Source organism: Balaenoptera acutorostrata (assembly GCF_949987535.1).
Source record: "Balaenoptera acutorostrata chromosome 6 unlocalized genomic scaffold, mBalAcu1.1 SUPER_6_unloc_5, whole genome shotgun sequence".
Lineage (NCBI taxonomy): Eukaryota > Metazoa > Chordata > Mammalia > Artiodactyla > Balaenopteridae > Balaenoptera > Balaenoptera acutorostrata.
In genome coordinates, this window is record NW_026645494.1 from 19,584 (window position 1) to 41,766 (window position 22,183).

Here is a 22,183-nt window from a genome sequence, read left to right on the forward strand (position 1 = left end):
ATAGCTTTGCATAGTTTTAGCCACAGCAATCAGAGAAGAAAAAGAAATAAAAGGAATCCAAATCAGAAAAGAAGACGTAAAGCTGTCCCTGTTTGCAGATGACATGATACTATACATAGAGAATCCTGAAGATGCTACCAGAAAACTACTAGAGCTAATCAATGAATTTGGTAAAGTAGCAGGATATAAAATTAATGCACAGAAATCTCTTGCATTCCGATACACTAATGATGAAAAATCTGAAAGAGAAATTAATGAAACACTCCCATTTACCATTGCAACAAAAAGAATAAAATACCTCGGAATAAACCTACCTAGGGAGACAAAAGACCTGTATGCAGAAAACTATAAGACACTGATGAAAGAAATTAAAGATGATACAAACAGATGGAGAGATATACCATGCTCTTGGATTGGAAAAATCAACACAGTGAAAATGACAATACTACCCAAAGCAATCTACAGACTCAATGCAATCCCTATCAAGCTACCAATGGCATTTTTCACAGAACTAGAACAAAAAATTTCACAATTTGTATGGAAACACAAAAGACCCTGAATAGCCAAAGCAATCTTTTTTTTTTTTTTTTAAGGATTTTCTTATTTATTTATTTATTTATTTATTTTTGGCTGTGTTGGGTCTTCGGTTCGTGCGAGGGCTTTCTCCAGTTGCGGCAAGCGGGGGCCACTCTTCATCGCGGTGCGGGGACCGCCCTTCATCGCGGTGCGCGGGCCTTTCTCTATCGCGGCCCCTCCCGCTGCAGGGCACAGGCTCCAGACGCGCAGGCTCAGCAATTGTGGCTCACGGGCCCAGCTGCTCCGTGGCATGTGGGATCTTCCCAGACCAGGGCTCGAACCCGTGTCCCCTGCATTAGCAGGCAGATTCTCAACCACTGCGCCACCAGGGAAGCCCCAAAGCAATCTTGAGAAAGGAAAATGGAGCTGGAGGAATCAGGCTCCTTGACTTTAGACTATACTAAAAAGCTACAGTAATCAAGACAGTATGGTACTGCTTATTATTTCTTATTCTGCCTGAATAGGAAAAGTGGTAGTGAACATCTTTGCCTTGTTTCCATTCTTAGGGGAAAGCATTTGGGTTTTCATCATTAGTGGTAGTGCTTGCCTTAATTTGTTGTAAATGCCCTTCATCAGGTTAAGGAAGTCTCTTCTATTCCTAGTGTGTTGAGAGTTATCATGAATGGGTGTTGAATTTTGTCAAATACTTTTTCTGCATCAACTGATATGATAATTCCCCCCCCCCACTTCAGACTGAAGATAGTCTCTTTTTAAATAAAATAAAATTAAATTGGAGCTAAGGCATCAATAAATTGCCTCATAGGAGGGATTCTTATTATATTCATTCTATGAGTCCATATGAAAAAGTCAATTTATTGGGATGCATAGTAAAGAGGCATTTTTTTCTTCATAACTTTGAAAATTTGGCAAATGTTCTGAATCTCCTTCATTTACTATCAATTTCTTGTATTTTTTCTCCATTGTATTTGTCATTATTCAAGTCTATGTACTTATATGCTCTGCTCAGCTGTGCAGCATCTTCACTTACAATCAAACCTTATTCCCCAGTAACATCTGTAAGCATCCAATTCTTTCCATTTCAAAATGTATTTTCTACTATTTCCTCAGAAAGAAAAATTTTATATCATATAGACAGCCAAATTTCATATGCTTTTGAAGTCTAATTTAAGAAATGTAATCTAAGTTACCTGCACCCATTTTTAGATTATTAGTATTCACAAAATCTTGCTGAACCCTCTATAATTGATTTTAATGTATTTCTACATATTTACAGCCATAAATCCCTTCTACATTTATAAGACAAGTAGTTCAAGAAATCTTTTGAAGATTCTGATCATATATCTACTTAATGAAAGTATCTTTAAATACGTTTATGATTGGGCTTCCCTGGTGGTGCAGTGGTTGAGAATCTGCCTGCCAATGCAGGGGACACGGGTTCGAGCCCTGGTCTGGGAAGATCCCACATGCCGCGGAGCAACTAGGCCCGTGAGCCACAGCTACTGAGCCTGCACGTCTGGAGCCTGTGCTCTGCAACAAGAGAGGCCACGATAGTGAGAGGCCCGTGCACCGCGATGAAGAGTGGCCCCCGCTTGCCGCAACTAGAGAAAGCCCTCGCACAGAAACGAAGACCCAACACAGACAAAAATAAATAAATAAATACATAAATTTAAAAAAAAAATAAAATACGTTTATGATTAATATTCTCCTTTTAATGTAGTCTACAGGCACATGCTATGACACACATTTAAAAATAGCCAAATTGATATAAAGTATATGAAATATACATATATTTTGTTTGTAGAAATTGAAAGCATAGATTTAAATTACTTAAAATATATTTTCAACTTTGTGAGAATTTTAGTTTTATTGTGTTTTTGTCTAACAAGTATTATTCTTTTGTCTTACTTGAGAAATAATTTAATTCTTATAATTTTGGTGACATAGGTAACTTGCCTATATTTATTTTTGTCTCTTTGATTCAGATCACAGATTCTGCTCACCTTCCAGTTCACACACCAACGATAAAGAGAAAGGAATATCATAATAGAATCCTCTTTCCAACTCAGGTACTTGATTTAGTTATAAACTTAGCAGGTCCTTGAAAAATGAGAATAAGTTCGTTTTGGTCTCTAACCCCTCCCTCCCTCCTCTCCCCTTCCCTCCCTCCCTTTCTCCTTTCCTCCCTTCTTTCTTTTCTTTCTTTTCTCTTGGAGACTTCTGGTTAAACATAGTAGATTCAAAAATGCCTACACTTTTGCTTTCTAATGAAACTTGTTAAACAGACTAAAGAGAGAGAGTAGACAAATAAGTCAACATAATTTTGAAAGATGGAAGAACCTGAGTGAGGGGTTAGGAGAGCTGAGAAATATGAATGTCAGGTGCTTAGAAATGACTTGCTAAAAAGTCACAAGATAATTAATACTTTGGAAACCTAGAAGGATTCAGGGATTAGGGACACCAAGTCCTTTAGGAGGCAGAGGTGGCATGTGGTGCTGAAAAGAGGGGAATAAATTGAAGATCTGAGAAAAAGCAGGTAGCCCCTGTACACACTCAGGGTCCATGGCAGGGACTGCAATCTGTCCATGTCACAAATCAGGAAACAGAGACAATGAAGGTGAGAAAATTTCCCAACTAGTATTTGGAGAAACTGGATTTTATTGTAATTTAGATATTGCTAATTTACGATAACAGTAATTTCAAGTCAAAGAGGCATGATACAGAAATGGAAAATCCATAGTGGATTGTCAAATTGTTGATAATTTTGTGAAGACATCTGCAGTTTTATTTGTTGGGGTTTCTACACCTAGAAAGTGTAATATGGCTTGCTTAATCGGAGTGTTCCAATTCCCGGAGCACATTATTTTTTTATTGATAATAGAAAATGAAACATAATTTTCTATAGAGAAAAAATTTTAAATTATTCTTTTTTTTCAAAGAAGGTAAAAAAAACATATTATTTTTGCTACCCCTCCCCAGTAAAAATATGTATACATAGGCAATTCTGACTCCATTCCTAGTTAAGGAATCATTTGAAGAATTTATCAATCTAGAATTTTTAAATGTTCAGGATATATTAGCTCAAATAAAGGCCAGGCTTAATTTATTTGGTTCCAAATAGTAGTAATGAACATTTGATCACCACTTAAATAATTCTCCTTCTTCTTCTCCTCCTCCTCCCTTCTCTTCTTGATAATTTTTGGATCCTTTAATCAGTATTTTCCAACTATGAAGTAATTAAGGGCAAGAATCTTAAATGCTGGTAAGAAAAGGGGGAGCTGCTTTTCTTGGCATATAAAATGATATTTTGGGCAGGGTGGGTTGAAGGAATCACCAGAATCACCTTTTCATAGTTATTTAACCGTCGATGTATGTTTGGTCTCTTCATTTTGTAGCATAAGACCCACAGGTTTTTCCTCACGTCCTTTATCGTTCCCACCAAGTGTCACCAGTGCACATCTCTGATGGTGGGCTTGATAAGACAAGGCTGCACCTGTGAAGGTAAGACCCGAGGAAGGGACACATGGAGTCAAAGCCATAATACTTGTACCTAAGTGTTTTAGTCAACTCGGTGGTTTAGTCAGCTGCCATAACAAAGCACAGAGACTGGGTGGCTTCTAAACACAGTCATATATTCCTCACTGGCTGGAAGTCTGAGATCAGGGCACCAGTATGGTCCAGTTCTGGTGAGGACCCTCTTCCAGGTTGCAGACTGCTGACTTCTTGCTGTGTCCTCATGTGGTGGAAGGGGCCAGGGAACTCTGTGGGGTCTCGTTTTTAAGTGCATTAATCCCATTCATGAGGGCTCCACCCCCATGACCTCCCAAAGTCTCCACCTCCAAATACCCTCACATGGGGATTAGGATTTCCACATGTCAATTTTGAAGGAACACAAACACTCAGTCCACTGCATTTAGTTGGTAAGAAGAAATTTCGTTCTCTTTGAATTGTAGAAGCATGACGGTGAACTGATTACTTTACTAAAAATTCCGCTGAATCTGTTTCATATGAACGGGTGATCTTTGGGAGCATTTGGGGGGGACCTCTGCATTGTGCAGTTCCAAAGAGCCTCATGCCCTCATAGCCTGTGTGAACAGCACCCCAGGGAGGCATGCTGTGTAGTCTGCCCATGCAGGCAGGGCCACACTTATTAGGAAAATGTGTTTAATGAAATTTTGTTCTCTGTAGCACTAGTAGAGTATGAGGATGACATCCACCAGCTTATGTGACAGGAAAATGGAATACTATCCTTGAGTTGTAATCCTTTTATTTTACTCAATGAATTTATTACAGTAGATATCGTTGAAAGAAAGAAATATATTTTTTGGAAATATCAAACAGTGGATCACAGTGCTACACAGGCACCTCATACGTCATCCTAGGGAACAGACTCCGTATTCATTGGTTTCCCCAGCCAGTCTTGTCGAGTGTCCACTCAGGGACACACAGCGCTGAGCAGGACAACTTTCCTGCCCTCAGCATTGTGACAGTCAGAGATGCCTTAACCATAAATGTGTCCTAGCATATTAAAGAAAATAGGATTTTAAATGGGGAATTATGTGCCCATACAATTCTCCTAGGGCAGCAGAGGCAGGCTCTGAGCTGAGCTCCCAGGAGCATCTCCTGCTGCCAGCATTACTCAGTCTCTGCTGAGCCTGGGACAGCTCCACCTTTGTCACAAGAAGATGGTGAATCTGGAAGCTGCCACCACTGCTGCAGCCCTCAGAACCTGCAACTTCTGCCAGAGTCAGGAAAGACCCTGTTGCTGCAGAGTTAAGAGAGCTTCCATCAAATTCAGAAACCACCACTGCAGCTGTGACCTCACACTCCCTCTGTCAAGATCCAAGCCAGTAAAATGGATGTGCTACATCAGGCATCTCTCCCATCTTGACTCAACTCAAAGTCTTACAGAGAGTTATCTTATTAGTGGAGCTTACATCAGGTCCAAAACTTAGTTCCAAGGGAGTCTGGGAAATGTAGTTTTTAGCATTTCACCTCTACAGTAGTAGACAGAATTGCAATGGGGGTTGAGGGAGTCAAACCATCATATCCCCTACAATCATATCTCTTTATTTCCCTCAAAAAGCATGTGGGTTCTCATGTCACATAACCTGTGTAGAAAAAGCTCCAAAAACTTGTCCCGTGCCTTTTCATCAGAAGAAAGGTGCCTTCTGTCTAGACTCACAGAAAGGCATGGGAACAGCCTATGAAGGCCATGTCTGGGTAAGTGTCAATATTTTTGTTTCAGATGAAGTCTTAAAGAGTTTATTAATCACTTTTCACAATGTGTGCACAATATTTTTCAGAAATATTTATGATATGTTATATGATATTAATTATATGCAATTGAAAATCATCTGAAGAATATGATTTCAGAATAAAGTTTAAGTGTCCCCGATAGGATATTTTCAAATTTCCCAAAGTTTTCTGTTTAGACCTTACTTTGCAATGAACAAATGCTAAAATCCCTTCTAATGGTGTAACTTTGACTTCCGGTCAATAATAATAAATTATGAAACTAAAAGTGAAAGAATCTTCTTCAGAAATATTTAAAATCTGAGTTGAATTTGAGGCTACCAAAATTGAATTTAATCTTAGGTAGAGGCAACGCTGTGACTAGTGTTAATGGAAATGGTATTGATCTTATTTTCACAACCTAAGAATTGTTTAGTCCTCAAAGGAATTATGTTATATAGTTCTGTTCCAATCTTTAACAAGTGGTAGATTTGTAACACATTTTTTTTCATTTTTATTATTTTAATTTTATATGTAATAATTGGGTAGTATTTGATGTTTCAGCTTGGATTGCTTTTATTTGTTTTTTGAAAAATAAAAACTAAAGATTCCAAAGAAAGCAGGGATGAAAAAAGGATGGCAGAGGGCATTGGCTGTAGTGTGTGACTTCAAACTCTTCCTGTATGATATGGATGAAGAAGAAGACTCAAAACCCAATGTTGTAGTTAGTCAAGTGATTGACATGAGGTAAGCTTCGAAAGGGAGAGTATTTTTTTTCAAAAAAATCTGGGACTAAATATGGTTTCTGAAATTTTTAAAAATAGTGTTGTCATTTAACTTATGTTAAGTTTCTAATTTTCTCCATTGCCATGTGAACTTTAAAATAGAAGATTTCTGCCTAAAGTTTGCATCATTACCTCTTGGGTATGGATTATAATTGTGTAATATTTGTAATAGTTTATTTATTTATTTTTTTAGTCAGAAGTTTATATTCTTGTGTGTGTGTGTGTGTGTGTATGTGTGTGTGTAGCAGAAAAGGGAATACAACCTTAAAACCAGATGCTCTTTATGTTGAGATATAATTCATATATTATAAAATTCACCATTTAAAAATGGGCAACCCAGTGGTTTTTAGTATATTCACAAGGTTGTAAAACCATCACTACAATCTAATTTTAGAACATTTTCATCACACCAAAAAGAAACCTTTATTAGTTAGCAGTCACTCTACATTCACCCCTGCCCCCAGCCCCAGCAACCATTAATCTGTTTCTATCTCTATGGATTTGCCTATTCTGAATTTTATATAAATGGAATCATACAACATGTGGAGTTTTGTAACTGGCTTCTTTCACTAAGCATAATGTTTCAAGACTCACCCATGTAGCATGTATCAATACTTCATTATTTTTCATGGCTGATGCCCTTTATCAGGTTGAGAAAACAGCCTTCTCTTCCTGGTTTGTTGAGTGTTTTTATCTGTAAGGGGTGTTGGATTTTGACAAATGCTTTTTTTGTGTCTATTGAGATGATCACATGATTGTTTTCCCCTTAATTCTCATGATGTATTACATTAATTGTTACTTGTATATAGAACCAATCATACATTCCTGGGATAAATCTCACTTGGTCATGGTATCTAATCTTTTTTATAATATGTTGGATTGGGTTCAATAGAATCTTTGAAGATATTTGCATCTATATTAACACAGGATATTGGTCTATAGTTTTGTTGCCTTGTGATATTTTTGCCTGGTTTTGGTATTAGGATAATACTGACCTCAGATTAAGTTGGAAAGTACTCTCTTCTCTTTTATTTTTGAAAGAGTTTGTGAAGGATTGGTATTAAATATGTTTGGTAGAATTCACTAGTGAAGTCATCTGGTCCTGGGGTTTCCTTTATGGGATATTTTTTGATCGCTAGTTCAATCTCTTTACTTGTTATAAGTCTATTGAGATTTTCTACATCTTCTTGAGTCAGCTTTAGTACCTTGTGTTTTTCTAGGAATGTTTCCATTTTCTTTAGATTATCTAATTTTGGGAGCATACACTTGTTCATAGTATTCCCTTTTATTTTCTGAAAGGTCAGAAGTAATGTTCCCACTTTACTTCTGACTTTAGTAATTTGAGGTTTCTTTCATTTTTTCTTGGTCAGTTTAGCTAAAAGTTTATCAATTTTTGTTGATCTTTTCAAAAAACCAACTTTTGGTTTTCTTGATTTTCTCTTCTTTTTCTATTCTCTGTTTTATTAATTTCCACTCTAAACTTTATTATTTCCTTCCTTCTGCTTGTTCTGAGTTTAGTTTGCTCTTCTTTTCCTAGTTTCTCAAGATGGAAAGTTAGGTTATATATTGATTTGAGATTTTCATTCAATTATCCTTTCTGACCCCTTTTCTTTCTCCTCTCCTTCTGGGACTCCCATTATATATATTTTAGTATTCTTCATGGTGTCCCAAGGAACTCTGAGGTTTTATTAATTTTTCTTCATTCTTTTTTCTTTCTTTTCTTCAGACTGGATAATGTTAATTGACCTGTCTTCAAGTTCAGTGATTCTGCTTTCTGCCTGCTCAGTTCTGTTGTTGATCCCTTCTGGTGAATTCTTCGTTTCAGTTATTGTACTCATCAACCTTTGAATTTCTGTTTGGTTCTTTTTGTATTTTCTATTTCCTTATTTATATTTCCTACTTGGTGAGACATCATTCTCATACTTTCATTTAGTTCTTTAGGCATGATTTCCTTTAGGTCTTCAAACATATTTAAAATAGCTGATTTAAATCTTTGTCTGGTAAATCCAACATCTGGGTTTCCTCAGAGATAGTTTCTATTGATTGCTTTTTTCCTGTGTATTGGTCATACTTTTATGCTTCCTTGCAAGTCATACAGTATATATTTTTTTAAACTGGACATTTCAAATAATACTATTGTCAGCTCTAGTTATCAAATTCTACTTCTTCTCCAGGATTTGTTATTGTTGTTTGTTGTAGTTGTTGTTTGTTTGTTCAGTGAATTTTTCAAACTAATCTATAAAGTCTTTATTCTTAGTCATGTGTAGTTATTTGACGTCTCTACTTTGTTAGCTTAGTAGTTAGCTAATGATTTTGCAGAGATTTCTTTAAACATCTGGAACCAGTGAATCTCCCACACTTTGCTGAAGAGTTCTGTGTGCAAGTGGGGTCACTTCTTCAACACTCAGCCAGGCAGTTGACAACACGTTATACTTGTGCAAAGCCTCAAGAATATTGGAAGAGATAATGGCAGAAAACCTCCCAAATTTGATGAAAAACATTTATCTATGCATCCAATGTCAGCCAGAGGTGAGAACTTATGTCCTTCTCTGGTCTTTCCTGAGCATATGCATAACCCTAGGCATGTTCACAGTTCTATGCATGTGCATGATGCTCTAGATTCTTAGCAATATGTCAGACCTTTTCAAAACCCCTATGGATATCTCATTTTCTAACTTTTCCTTTTAAGAGTTTTGGTTAATCTATTATTTTGTCCAGCTGTTAAACACTGCATAGGCAGCTATGCAGTTAAAATGCTTGCATGAAATAATTTTTTATAAGTTCCCCTTGGGGAATAGACTTTTCCCTGGGAGACCTCTGAATCAAGCCTAATACTCCTCCTCCTTTCTCCTTCCTCCTCCTCTTTCCAGGTCCCTCAGGTGTCCAGTGACTTCTAGGATGCACTGTGAATGCAGGCTGCCATTTTTCAAGGCTACTGAGGAGCTGGAAATGGAGCATGGGACTAGGGCGAGTTAAGCTACCACAAAGCTCATACTTCTTACCAAGATTCGGCTTTTTTTTACTTTTTTATTTTAAATAAATCCTCCTCAGATTGCCACAAACCTTGGTTAATTTATAGAGTTCTAAAAAAGTTGTTTCTGATGAATTTTGCTAGTTTTCTCATTTCTTTTATGAAGGAGAGAATCTTCAGAGATCCTTACTCTGCCATTGTTGCAAATGTCACTCCAGACACTCTTTAAGTGTTTAATAAAGAATATTGAATCCGTGAACTTATAGAAAGTGTATCCTTCGGGGAAAGGCAATATGCTCTCTGCTCCCCCTGATTCTTCTGCATCTTTTCGGCTCCTCTACACTTTCCTCTTAGTGTCTCTGAGCATCTGTCCTTGGCCTTCTTTTCTTCCTTCTCTGCACACTCCCTGGGTGGTCCCTTTACTTCCTGTGGCTCCAGGTAGTGAGACATTTATTCATAGTATTCCCTTATACTTCTTTTCCAGGTGTAACCTACACTGTGATGGCTGTGTGCTTGCTCAGCCTGAACTTTCTCCTTATCACAGATTCTGTGGGTCTCTACATTCATCCTGTCTTATTTTGATTCCTTACTCACAAACTTTGTTTTGTATTCTTCACCTCAGCTAATGTCATCTTTGTCAGAAATTTGGTATTACCTTGAATAACTGATACAGGAAACTAGATAATCTTGAAGGTGACTTTAGAAAGTTACTCTTGATGTAGATTTTTAATAAGTTGGTTTGGGAGTGTGTGTGTTTGTGTGTGTGTGTGTGTGTGTGTGTGTGTGTTTCATTTTGGGGACAGGGAAAATTAAAGTGGTGTTGGAGCCAAGGAGTCCAGCTTACAATTGTCCATCCTTCAGATCAAATGAGTGTCTGCATTAAAGCGGTGGCTGCAGGAATTACAAAAGAAGAGACAGGTGCAGGAAATATTACTAAAGTGACCTCATGGGACATGGTGAGTGGCAGAAAAAGGAAGATGAAGAAAAGAGTTGCAATATCAGATGGTACTGAGGCTTTAAGTCATCAAGACTGAAAAACTGAGGGTCACATTGACAGCTGTAGGGATATAATGGAGAATGGTAGCATTGGGGGAAAGAAATGAGTTTGTTTTAAGTGTTGGAGAAGCCAAAAATTATCAAGTGAGCTGAATCAAAGAGACTTCTACTTTCAACCAAGACGGAGTAACAGGGGCCATATTTATATTTAACCTTCCCCATGAGATAACAAAAGAACTGATTTAAGGTTCTGGATATCAGACAATGAAGGGGAGTAAATGAGGTGAGCTCTATACTTGCCCCAGGTTACTGCCTTGTAAGAGTTTCCAGTATATAACACAGAAATTGGAATCCCAGGCAGACCCAGGTGAACTCCCTGAACTGAAGAGATGAAGCTGAGAGTCCAGAGAGACCCAGTAGCCAGAGTTCACAGGACAAAGTACAGAGCTAGAGAGGAGAGAGTGAGAGAGAGAGAGAGAGAGAGAGAGGGAGAGAGGGAGGGAGGGAGAGATCGAGAGCATGCACTAGCTCTGCATGGATCTACAGAGGATCTAGCTTGAGGATTCAGCAGATTACTGATCAGCACATGCATGTGAGGAAAACTACAAAATGTTAGCAAATCGAATCCAATATTATGTAAAAATTATATTGCATCTTGAGCAAGTGTAGTGTATCTCAGGAAAGCTGGTTTATATTAAAAAATCAATGTATTTTACCATATCAAAAAATGAAAAAGATCATGTCAGTAGATACAGTAAACACATTTGACAAAATCATATATTCTTGATGAACACTTAGAAGGGAGCTTCTTCATCCTGATAAAGGGCATCTATGAAAATCCCACAGCTGACATCATAATTATTGGCAAAAGACTCAATGCTTTCTCCCTAAGATCAGGAACAAGACAAAGATGTTTGATCTCACCACACTTATTTAACATTGTATTGGAAATCCAGGCCAGGGAAGAAATAGAAATAAAATACATCCGTGTTGGAAAGAAGGAAGCAAAATTATTCATAGACAAAATGAATATCTATGGAGAAAATTCAATGTAATCTACAAAGAAGCTATTAGAACTAATAAATGAATTCAGCAAGTTTGCAGGATGCTTGATCAATATATAAAATAAATTGCATTTCTTTATACTCGCAACAAATAATCAGAAATCAAAATTAAATAAGTAATGCCATTTGCCATAGCATCAAAACAGAGGGACTTCCCTGGTGGTCCAGTGGTAAAGAATCTGCTTTCCAATGCAGGGGACATGGGTTCCATCTCTGGTTGGGGAACTAAGATCCCACATGCCCTGGGGCAACTAAGCCTGCGAGCCCCAACTATTGAGCTTGTGCACCTCAATGAGAGAGCCTGCGTGCTGCAAACTACAGAGCCCATGTGCTCTGGAGCCCTTGTGCCACAACTAGGGAGAAGCCCACACACCACAACTAGAGAAGCCCAAGCACCACAACGAAGAGACCATGTGCTGTAACAAAAAGACCCCGCATGCCTCAAGGACGATCCCATGTGCTGCAACTAAGACCTGACGCAGCCAAAAATAATTAAAAAATAAATAAATAAGGAAAATAAATAAAATAAATAAATATTAAAAAAATACTTAGAAATAAATCTGACAAAAGATGTGCAAGACTTGTACACTGAAAACTATAAAATATTGATGAAAGAAATTAACAAAGATCTAAATAAATAGAGAGACTGTGTTCATGCATTGCAGAACTCAATATTTTTAAAATGTGATTGTTCTCAAAATTGATCTATAGTTTTAACACAATCTTAATCAAAATCCCAGTAGGCTTCTTAATTCTTTTTGTAGAAATTGACAAGCCGATTCTAAAAGTCATAGGAAAATGCAAAAGAGTTAGAAGAGCCAAAACAACTTTGAAAAAAAAAAAACAAACCTAGAAATATATATACAAATATATATAATATTTCTAATATACATATAAAATATATTTACATATATATTTTTAACATGCACATAAAATATACTTTCATATATAAAACATTTGTAACTATATTTCTGCATTTTCTGTTACTTTAATATATACAATATTTTCAACAAGTTGCAAAATCTAGCAACAAATGAAATTGGAATTTTAGATATCTATGTGTAAAAAAAATCAACTTTGATTTATACTTTTTACAATATACAAAATTTAACTCAAAATAGACCATAGAACTAAATGTAAAACCTAAAACTATAAAACACCTAGAAGTAAACATGGGAGGAAACATTTCTGATCTTGGATAAGGCAAATAGTTCTTAGATACAACATAAAGCACAACAGGTAAAATTTAAAAATTGATAAATTGGACTTCATCAAAATTTAAAACTTCTGCTCCTTGAAATACATTGTCAAGAGAAGTAATAAAAGCTGCAGACTGGGGGCAAATCAAATATCTGGCAAAGGACTTATATCTAGAATATATAAAAATTCTTAAAACTTAATATTGGGTTGGTCGAAAGGTTCATTTGTTCTTTTCTCTAAGACGGCTCTAGTAGCACTAAGTTGTCTTTGACTTCATTCGAAACAGTTTTGTTAGATTGTATGTGACAGCTGTCATATCAGCGTGCATTAAAAAAAAACTTATCAAAATTGGTGGATTTTTGTGTAGCCATTTTAATATTGAAGATGGAAGGAAAAAAGCAACATTTTCGGCCCATTATGCTTTATTATTTCAAGAAAGGTAAAAACACAACTGAAATGCAAAAAAAGATTTGTGCAGTGTATGGAGATGGTTCTGTGACTGATCAAACACGTCAAAAGTGGTTTGCGAAGTTTCGTGCTGGAGATTTCTTGCTGGCTGATGCTCCACGGTCGGGTAGACCAGTTGAAGTTGATAGCGATTAAAGCGAGACATTAGTTGAGAACAATCAACGTTATGATTATGTGGGAGATAGCCGACATACTCAGAATATCCAAATCAAGTGCTGAAAATCATTTGCACCAGCTTGGTTATGTTAATGACTTTGATGTTTGGGTTCCACATAAGTTAAGTGAAAAAAACCTTGACCATATTTCCGTGTGCGATTCTCTACTTAAACGTAATGAAAAAGTTCCATTTTTGCAACAAATTGTGATGGGCAATGACAAGTGGATACTGTACAACAATGTGGAATGGAAGAGATCGTGGGGCAAGAGAAATGAACCACCACCAAACCACACCAAAGTGTATATGGTGGGATTGGAAGGGAGTCCTCTATTATGAGCTCCTTCGGAAAACCAAAGGATTAATTCCAAGTGCTGCTCCCAATTAGACCAACTGAAAGCAGCACTCAATGAAAAGCGTCCAGAATTAGTCAACAGAAAATGCATAATCTTCCATCAGGATAACGCAAGGCTGCCTGCTTCTTTGATGACCAGGCAAAAACTGTTACAGCTTGGCTGGGCTGGGAAGTTCTGATTCATCCTCCGTATTCATCACACATTGCACCTTCGGATTTCCATTTATTTCGGTCTTTACAAAATTCTCTTAATGGAAAAAAAGTTCAATTCCCTGGAAGACTGTAAAAGGCACCTGGAACAGTTCTTTGCTCAAAAAGATAAAAAGTTTTGGGAAGATGGAATTATGGAGTTGCCTGAAAAATGGCAGAAGGTAGTGGAAAAAAAGGGTGAATACATTGTACAATAAAGTTCTTGGTGAAAATGAAAAATGTGTCTTTTTATTTAAAAACCAAAGGCAATTTTTGGCCACCCCAATAATAAGAAAATAGCCCAATTTAAAAAAAATGTGCAAGGGATTTGAAAAGATACTTCAATAGAGAAGATACATATGTCAAATAAGCACATAACAGATACTTACATGCTCAACACCATTAATTATTAGGTAAATTCAAATAAAATAACCATGAGGTACCACTTCACATCATAAGAAAGACTAAAATTAAAAAGATTATTTCAAGTATTGGGAGGATGTGGGGGACCTAGATCTCTCATATATTGCTTTGTAAATCATATAACCACTGTTAAAAAGAGTTTGGCAGTTTCATAAAAAGCTAAACACACACCTAATATATGATCTAGTCATTCTCCTCCTAGGTATTTCTACCAGAGAAAGCATATGTCCATAAAGACATACATGAACATTCATAACAGCTTCATTTAAAATAGCCCCAAACTTGAAACAACCCGAATGCCCATTAATGGGTGAACAGATATGTTGTGGCATATCCATACAATGAAATATTACTCAACAATACATAGAAATGAAGTGTTCATCCATGTGGCAACATGAATGCATCACAAAATTGTTATGCTGAGAAAAAGCCAGACAAAAAGACCACATATTGTATATTTCATTTCTATAAAATGTTAGAAAATGCAAATTAATCCAGAGTGACAGGAAGCAGATCAGTGGGGGAGGAGGGAAGAGTGCTAAGGATGGGGGGTAGGGGTTACAAAGCTGTACAAGGAAACTTTTGGGGGTGATGGACATGTTCATTACCTACAGTGTGGTGATGGTTTCACAGGTGTATACATAGATCAAAACTTACCTAATTGTTCACTTTAAAAACGTGCAGTTTATTATATGTCAAGTCTATCTCGGTAACATTTAAAAAATATACAAATGAGCTGATCTGAGGGCACATGGCCCATATTCTAGGGACCGTGGCTTTGGAGTCAGACAGGTGCTCCTTCCTAGTTCCCTGTGAATGGTGAGTCAGGGACAGCCCAGAGTTAACTTGCGTTTTCTGATAATATGCGACAGGTCGGGTACTGCTGATACAATGTTTTGACCACTGTCAGTTACTACAAAAAAGAATGTTAAAAATCAGGGAAATTAAAATTGAGGATTATGTTTATGTATTGTTTTACTCACTTTCCGGTGATTCTACTCACTCCCAGTGTCTTGCTTTTCCTTCAGGGATGGAGCGTTTTCTGTTAGTTCAGTCTGGCCCTCTGATTTTATTCCTGCAAGGAGAAAGGAAATGCCTCGTATGTTTAAGGTAAGCTTGCATACTGTCATTGGATCCCTTGTATGTTTTGTTTCATCCCTTTTCTGCCTGTTCCTAGAGGTCAGGGCTCCTTGGGTTACTGAAGGTACCTGGAGGTTGAGGTTTTAGAAGTGCTGTGGGATAGTTTCCCTCCCTCTCCCACTTGCCACAAGAAATCTAGCCCTTTATTCTTATTCAAAAATACTATAAATAGCTTTTTGCAGGTGTCACATCTTTCATTCTACAGTTAAATCTGAGACTTAAGATACAAATGTTCCTGAGGGTGTCCATTCATTCCACACTAAGGTAACAGGACAGATCTAATTCATAGCTGAAAACAGGGGAAGCTTACAAAGCAGAATGGTACTGGGGTGGGGGGTGTGAAAGAAGAAGGAAAAAACAGTAACAGAGGAAGAGAGACCATATACTTCTGGATCAGACATAGAGGAAGGTCGCCGATTCATGGACCTACAATAGCATGAATGTGCAACTTCTAAAACTAGAGGTACTTTGTAAAATAAGTCTCCTCTGAGACAATATTTTGAAGTCATAATTCAGATTCAGATTCAAACCAAGAGTACAAAATGGAAAAATTGGGGAAAGATGTTGTTTTGCAAACTCTAAAAAATAGACACTCTGCTCTTTAAAATTCATGTAAAAAATAAAAGTGATTCTGGAATGGATTAAATAAAGTTATGATGTCATTGCTGCTAACTTCATGCTCACAAAAGAAAGTTTTATATATTAGAGTTCTGCTAGCTTAATTATATACCTTAAAATTTAAATATGATTTGCCATTTACTAGTATAATGAAAGTTATAGGCATGTAGCAACAAGGAAAACACGTGTTTTTGAATATTTCTAACTTAACAACAAAAAACTCCTGAACATTCTGTAATATCACAATTGATTATGATGATTGCCATTGCAAAACACATTGCCGTTTCAGAGATAATCTAAAGATGCAAAGCTGTGTGTTAGAATTAAAGCAATAGAGAGACTCAGAGTGGAGGTTCTGGCATCAGACTGCCTGCATTCTACCCTGCTGTGCTCCTGTCCTCTCACTGATAAAATGGAGAGAATAGCAGTAACTACGCACTGAGGTTTCTGTGAGGATTTAATCAATTAACACATGTCAATTTCTTAGAGCAGTTCCTGGTACAGAGTCAGCATTCAATAAATGGTAGCTATTTCCATTTGATGAAGTACAAGATTTTAGGTAGTCAGAGAACACCGGTGGTTTTATGAGGATCAAAATAGAAGTGCTTCTGACACTTTGCTTTTGGCCTGCTTCTGATACTCACGTCATCTATTTTACTACCAGGAAGAGGGTAATGTTATTTAACATTTCGTTTAACAATGGTGAGTTTTATGAAAAATGCTAGACAGGCTGGCAAAAAGAATGCTTGCTTTCTTTTTTTTTTTTGTTCTTTTTTTTTTTTTTTTAATTATTTACTTATTTATGGCTGTGCTGGGTCCTCGCCTCTGTGCGAGGGCTTTCTCCAGCTGTGGCAAATGGGGGCCACTCTTCATCGCGGTGCGCGGGCCCCCCACCATCGCGGCCTCTCCCGCTGCAGGGCACAGGCTCCAGACGCGCAGGCTCAGTAGTTGTGGCACACGGGCCCAGTTGCTCCGCGGCACGCGGGATCCTCCCAGACCAGGGCTCGAGCCCGTGTCCCCCACATCGGCAGGCAGACTCTCAACCACTGCGCCACCAGGGAAGCCCTGCTTGCTTTCTTATAACCTAGATATTCCTTAAATCATTCTAGGTCACAGCTTCCCAGCTCTCAGCACCTAGTAATAGATATTCAATCCCAATCTTAGCAGATAGCGAGAATGAGAAGAGTGAGTGGGTGAGCGTGCTGAGTGAATTGCACAAAATATTGAGAAAAAGTCATTCCGGAGACCGCTCAGTCTATGTTCTGAAAGAGGCTTATGACAACAATCTACCCCTGATCAAAACCACCCAGACAGCTGCAATCATAGGTATGGATTTACAACATTTATCCCGCTAGGTTCCTACCTTTCACCACAGTCCCCATGTTGAAATCTGAAAACCTTAACTTTATCCACAATTCATTTGTCAGCAAAACCTGAGTGAATGAGGCTTACCCGGGGGTGGAGGGTTGTCTTCCCACTTCTATCCCACAGCTACTCATCAGATTCTCTGCAAAAATATATTTGATTATATGATGGCTCCCCAGGTCCTGCCTAAAAGGGTGTTTCTTTAATCTACCTTTCAAGTCTTTTCAATCTACCTTTTCAAGTCTGAAAAATTATGAGCTCCCAAACACATCTGGCCCCAAACACATAAGGGGTGTGACCTTGTGTGTAACTGTGAACTACCTGCCTTAAGGGCAGAGACTGTCTTTCAAATCCCAACGCCCAATACTCAATAAATAAGTGAAAATCAAGTGAATCAATGAATGAAATGCTAAGATCAATACTGAAAGTTTTATCAATAGACAAGAATACTTGCATTTCTTAAACAGCATTTCTTCTGCATTAGATACTGGTGACAATAGAGCCACTTAGCTATTTCCTCCTGGGGGTCACGGAGCTAGTTACTAAACTTCATGTGTTAAATGCAGATAATTCCAGTTTTTCAGTTATGGAGAGGATTAAATGAGCTTATATATGTAATATCTGTGCTTTGTATTCAAAGCCTTCACGTAATGTGCTATCTTTGCACTTTTTTAGTTCTCACTCTGTTGTGACATACCTCCCCATGCTGTTTTAGCTCAGGCCAAGGTCACCAAATTATTTTATAAAATTTTTTCATTCATGAAACATCACTTATTTATAGCAAATTTGACAGTTTATCATTACTTGAATATTATACTTTCTCTAAGTATTCATAAAGATTACTTTGTAAAATGATCTTTCTGTTGAGAAAAGTAATGTTTTATTATGCTTATTTCTGTAATGTGAAAGAAAAATCATAGTGCCAATTATTTATTTTTATGTTTCTTTTCACTGTAGTATTGCTAAATATATACTTAATTTGATTTCTAAACTTTTTCAACATTGATAATCTTGTCCAGTTTATCTTATTAGCTTCACTTAATGTTTGCCCCCCAAAATACTTGATATTTTAATTTATGTGTCAAATATAGATCACAAAAGAATCGCTCTGGGAAATGAAGAAGGGTTATTTGTTGTCCACGTTACCATAGATGGTAAGGAGAGTATTTACTGTTCTGGAATAACTTTAAACTCTAATAGTAATAATATCAAGTTCTTCTCTTCTTTTCTGTAAAAGAAATTTTCCACATCTGGTTCGATGTGTTTTCAAGTCAACTGATGACTTTTCTCCTTTCAGAGATCCATAATCTTCCAGAGTCCAAATATCTTTTTAAAAAAAATTTTATTGGAGTATAGTTGATTTACAATGTTGTGTTAGTTTCAGGTGTACAGCAAAGTGATTCAGTTATACATATACATGTACTCATTCTTTTTCAGATTCTTTACCCATATAGGTTATTACAGAAGATTGAGTAGAGCTCCCTGTGCTATACAGTAGGTCCTTCTTGGTTATCTATTTTATATATAGTAGTGTGTCCAAATATCTTCACAAGTGATTTTATCTAATAAGTGCGCTGTAAGAACTTAGTTTACCATCTTCAAGTTGGTGCATGAAAGGAAACACTTCTGCTTGAATCCCCCTCCCCCACTAGTACATTGACACCACAAAGAGTAACAACATAAAGTGAATACTTCTCAGATAAGACCGCAGAGTTCTCTGTTTCTGTTTTTGTTTTGTTTGTTTTTGTTTGGCTCTCATGGTTGTTTGAGGGAGAAATGGGGGAGTAGATGAAATGAAGAGGAGTCATTGTAATATAGATGTTCTCTTGAATGTCTTGCACTCTAATGATAAGTTAGTTAAAGGAGAACCTGCATTTGAAGGGCATTAGCTATTCTCCATTGAAGGCTTCCCATGCTGTGTGGGTGACTCAGTCCTGGTGAGGAGACCCATGAAAGGTCCACCAGGTGCCAGCATAAGAGCAGGGACTTGTCTCTCTTTGTTCAGCACTGTATCCTATGCACTTAAACAGTGCCTGGCACATAGTAGTCAATCAACAAATATTTGTGTAATAAAGGAATCAATTTAGTGCCAGAAAAAAAAGGACAGTTTTTTTCCCTAAAGAAGCAATATATTGGGAATTCCCTGGTGGTCCAGTGGTTAGGACTCGGCACTTTCATTGCCGGGGCCCTGGATTTGATCCCTGTTCAGATCTAGATCCTGCAAGCTGCATGGCAAGGCCAAAAAAAAAAAAAAGAAGAAGCAGTATATTTCCACTTGTCAGACATTGAGGGTGTTCGCCTTGCTGTCTGGAATCTCAGGACTGAATTTAGTGCTTTATTATGCTAATTTTATGTTTAAGGTAATTATGTTATCTATGGAATAATTATCTTTTTTTTTTTTAACCTATATAATTTTTGAACTCTTATCCTCTTCCTATCCCTTTTTGGTCCTTCTCAAACCTACCCTTTGCGTTTATGTCTGTGATTTTATTAGAACCTGATTTAAATCCATTGGAGTAAAAATCGGAAAGAATTTTAAAATAGGAAAACATTCTTCTGCACAACAAAGGAAACCATCAACAAAAGGAAAAGGCAACCTATCGAATGGGAAAAAATATTTGCAAATCATAGCTGATCAGGGGTTAATATCCAAAATATATAAAAACTCATAAAACTCAATAGCAAAAAACCTAAGCAATCTGATTAAAAGATGGACAGAGGATCTGAATAGATATTTTCCCAAAGAAGACATACAGATAGCCAACAGATACATGAAAGGTGCTCAAGATCACTAGGGGAATGCAAATCAAAGCCACAATAAGATATCACCTCATACCTGTTAGGATAGCTATTATTAAAAAGCCAAGAAATAATGTGTTGGTGAGGATGTGGAGAAAAGAGAACGCTTGTTCACTGTTGATGGGAATGTATATTGTTGTGGCCACATGGAAAACAGCATTGAAGTTCCTCAAAAATTAAAAATAGAGCTACCATGTGATCCAGCAATTCCACTTATGGACATTTATTCGAATAAAACAAAAACACTAACTTGAAAAGATAACGCACCTCCATGTTCCTTGCAGCATTATTTGCAATAGTCAAGATATGGAAACAACCTAAGTGTCTACCAATGGATGAATGGGTAAAGATGTGAGATATATATACATACATACATATATATATATATATATATATATAATATATATAAAATATATATATTATATATATATATAATATATATATATATATATATATATATATATAATTCAGCCATAAAAAAGAAAGAAATCTTCCCATTTACGACAACATGAATGGACTTCGAGGTTGTTACTCTAAGTGAAAGAAGTCAGACAGAGAAAGACAAATACCATATGATCTCACTTATATGTGGAATCTAAACAAACATGTTCATAGATACAGAAAACAATCTGTGGTTGCCAGAGGTGGGGGTAATGGGCAAAATGGGTGAAGGGGTTTTAAAGGTATAAACTTCCAATCATAAAATAAATAAGTCCTTGGTATGTCATGTACAGCAACATGATCATAGTTAATAATACTATATTGTGTATTTGAAAGTTGCTAAGAGAATAGATCTTAAAATTTTTTATTACAAGAAAAAATTGTAATTATCTACAGTGTTGGATGTTAACTAGATTTATTGTGGTGACAATTTCTCAATACACACAAATATTGAATCATTATGTTGTACACCTGAAGCTAGTATAATGTTATATGTCAAATATACCTCAATAAAGAAAATAAAAAAATAAGAAAACATTGCTATTTGAAGGTGACTTGCTGTTTTATTTGTAGAGAAATTACTCAAGTTGATGACACTAAGAAGATTTATCAGATCATTTTTATTGGGAAAAATTTCTTAGTTGCTTATGAGTAAAATTTGGAGAACAGTTGAAATAAGTAAACAGAAGTTATTATGAATTTTAAAATGACTTACAAATATGCTTATTTGTGTAGAAATTATTCGCATTGGCTACATGAAGAAGATTCACCAGATTGAGCTTATCCCCCATGGCCAGATGGTTGCAGTGATCTCAGGACGAAGTCACCATGAGCAGCTGTTTCCCATGTCAGCTTTGGATGGACGAAAGACTGATATTCACAAGCTGGCAGAAACCAAAGGGTGCCAGACCGTGACTTCTGGAACAGTGTGCCAAGGGGCCCATACATGCCTCTGTGTGGCTAGGAAAAGCCAAATCTTCTGTTACAAGCTGTTTCAGAGCAAGAAAATTTCTCACAGAAAATTTAAAGAGCTCCAAATCCCAACCAATGTCCAGTGGATGGGCATCTTCAGCGCACAGGTCTGTGTAGGATTCCAATCAGGATTCCTGAGATACCCCTTGAGGAGAGAAGGAATTCCATACAGGATGCTGCACTCCCATGAACCTACACTGTCATTTATTGCACATCAACCAGTGGATGCTCTCTGTGCAATTGAGATCTCTAGTATTGAGTATCTGTTATGTTTTAAGAGCATTGGAATTTACACTGACAGCAGGGGCCTCAGATCTAGGCCAGCTGAACTGATGTGGCCAGCAACTCCAAGTTATTGCTGTAAGGCTATCTTACAATTTATTTCCTTGTCTCTCTGTACATTTCCAACCTTGTTATTACAATTCTATATCGTATGACTAAATATTGTTAATGACGGTTTTATTTTTGAAAACT

At 36.9% G+C, this 22,183-nt stretch overlaps 1 protein-coding gene across 1 annotated transcript in view; it reads left to right on the plus strand.

Moving 5' to 3' along the window:
• The window catches only part of LOC103016617 (serine/threonine-protein kinase MRCK alpha-like), a gene marked incomplete at its 5' end in the record, with an annotated part of 52,296 nt that overhangs the window by 19,540 nt on the left and 10,573 nt on the right, over positions 1 to 22,183 (plus strand). The window contains 8 exons of the mRNA XM_057539299.1: positions 2,520 to 2,603; positions 3,930 to 4,035; positions 5,621 to 5,757; positions 6,377 to 6,516; positions 15,403 to 15,484; positions 17,242 to 17,458; positions 18,589 to 18,651; positions 21,473 to 22,069. Coding sequence (XP_057395282.1) covers positions 2,520 to 2,603; positions 3,930 to 4,035; positions 5,621 to 5,757; positions 6,377 to 6,516; positions 15,403 to 15,484; positions 17,242 to 17,458; positions 18,589 to 18,651; positions 21,473 to 22,069 — 1,426 coding nt within the window. The remainder of the gene's footprint in view (positions 1 to 2,519; positions 2,604 to 3,929; positions 4,036 to 5,620; positions 5,758 to 6,376; positions 6,517 to 15,402; positions 15,485 to 17,241; positions 17,459 to 18,588; positions 18,652 to 21,472; positions 22,070 to 22,183) is intronic.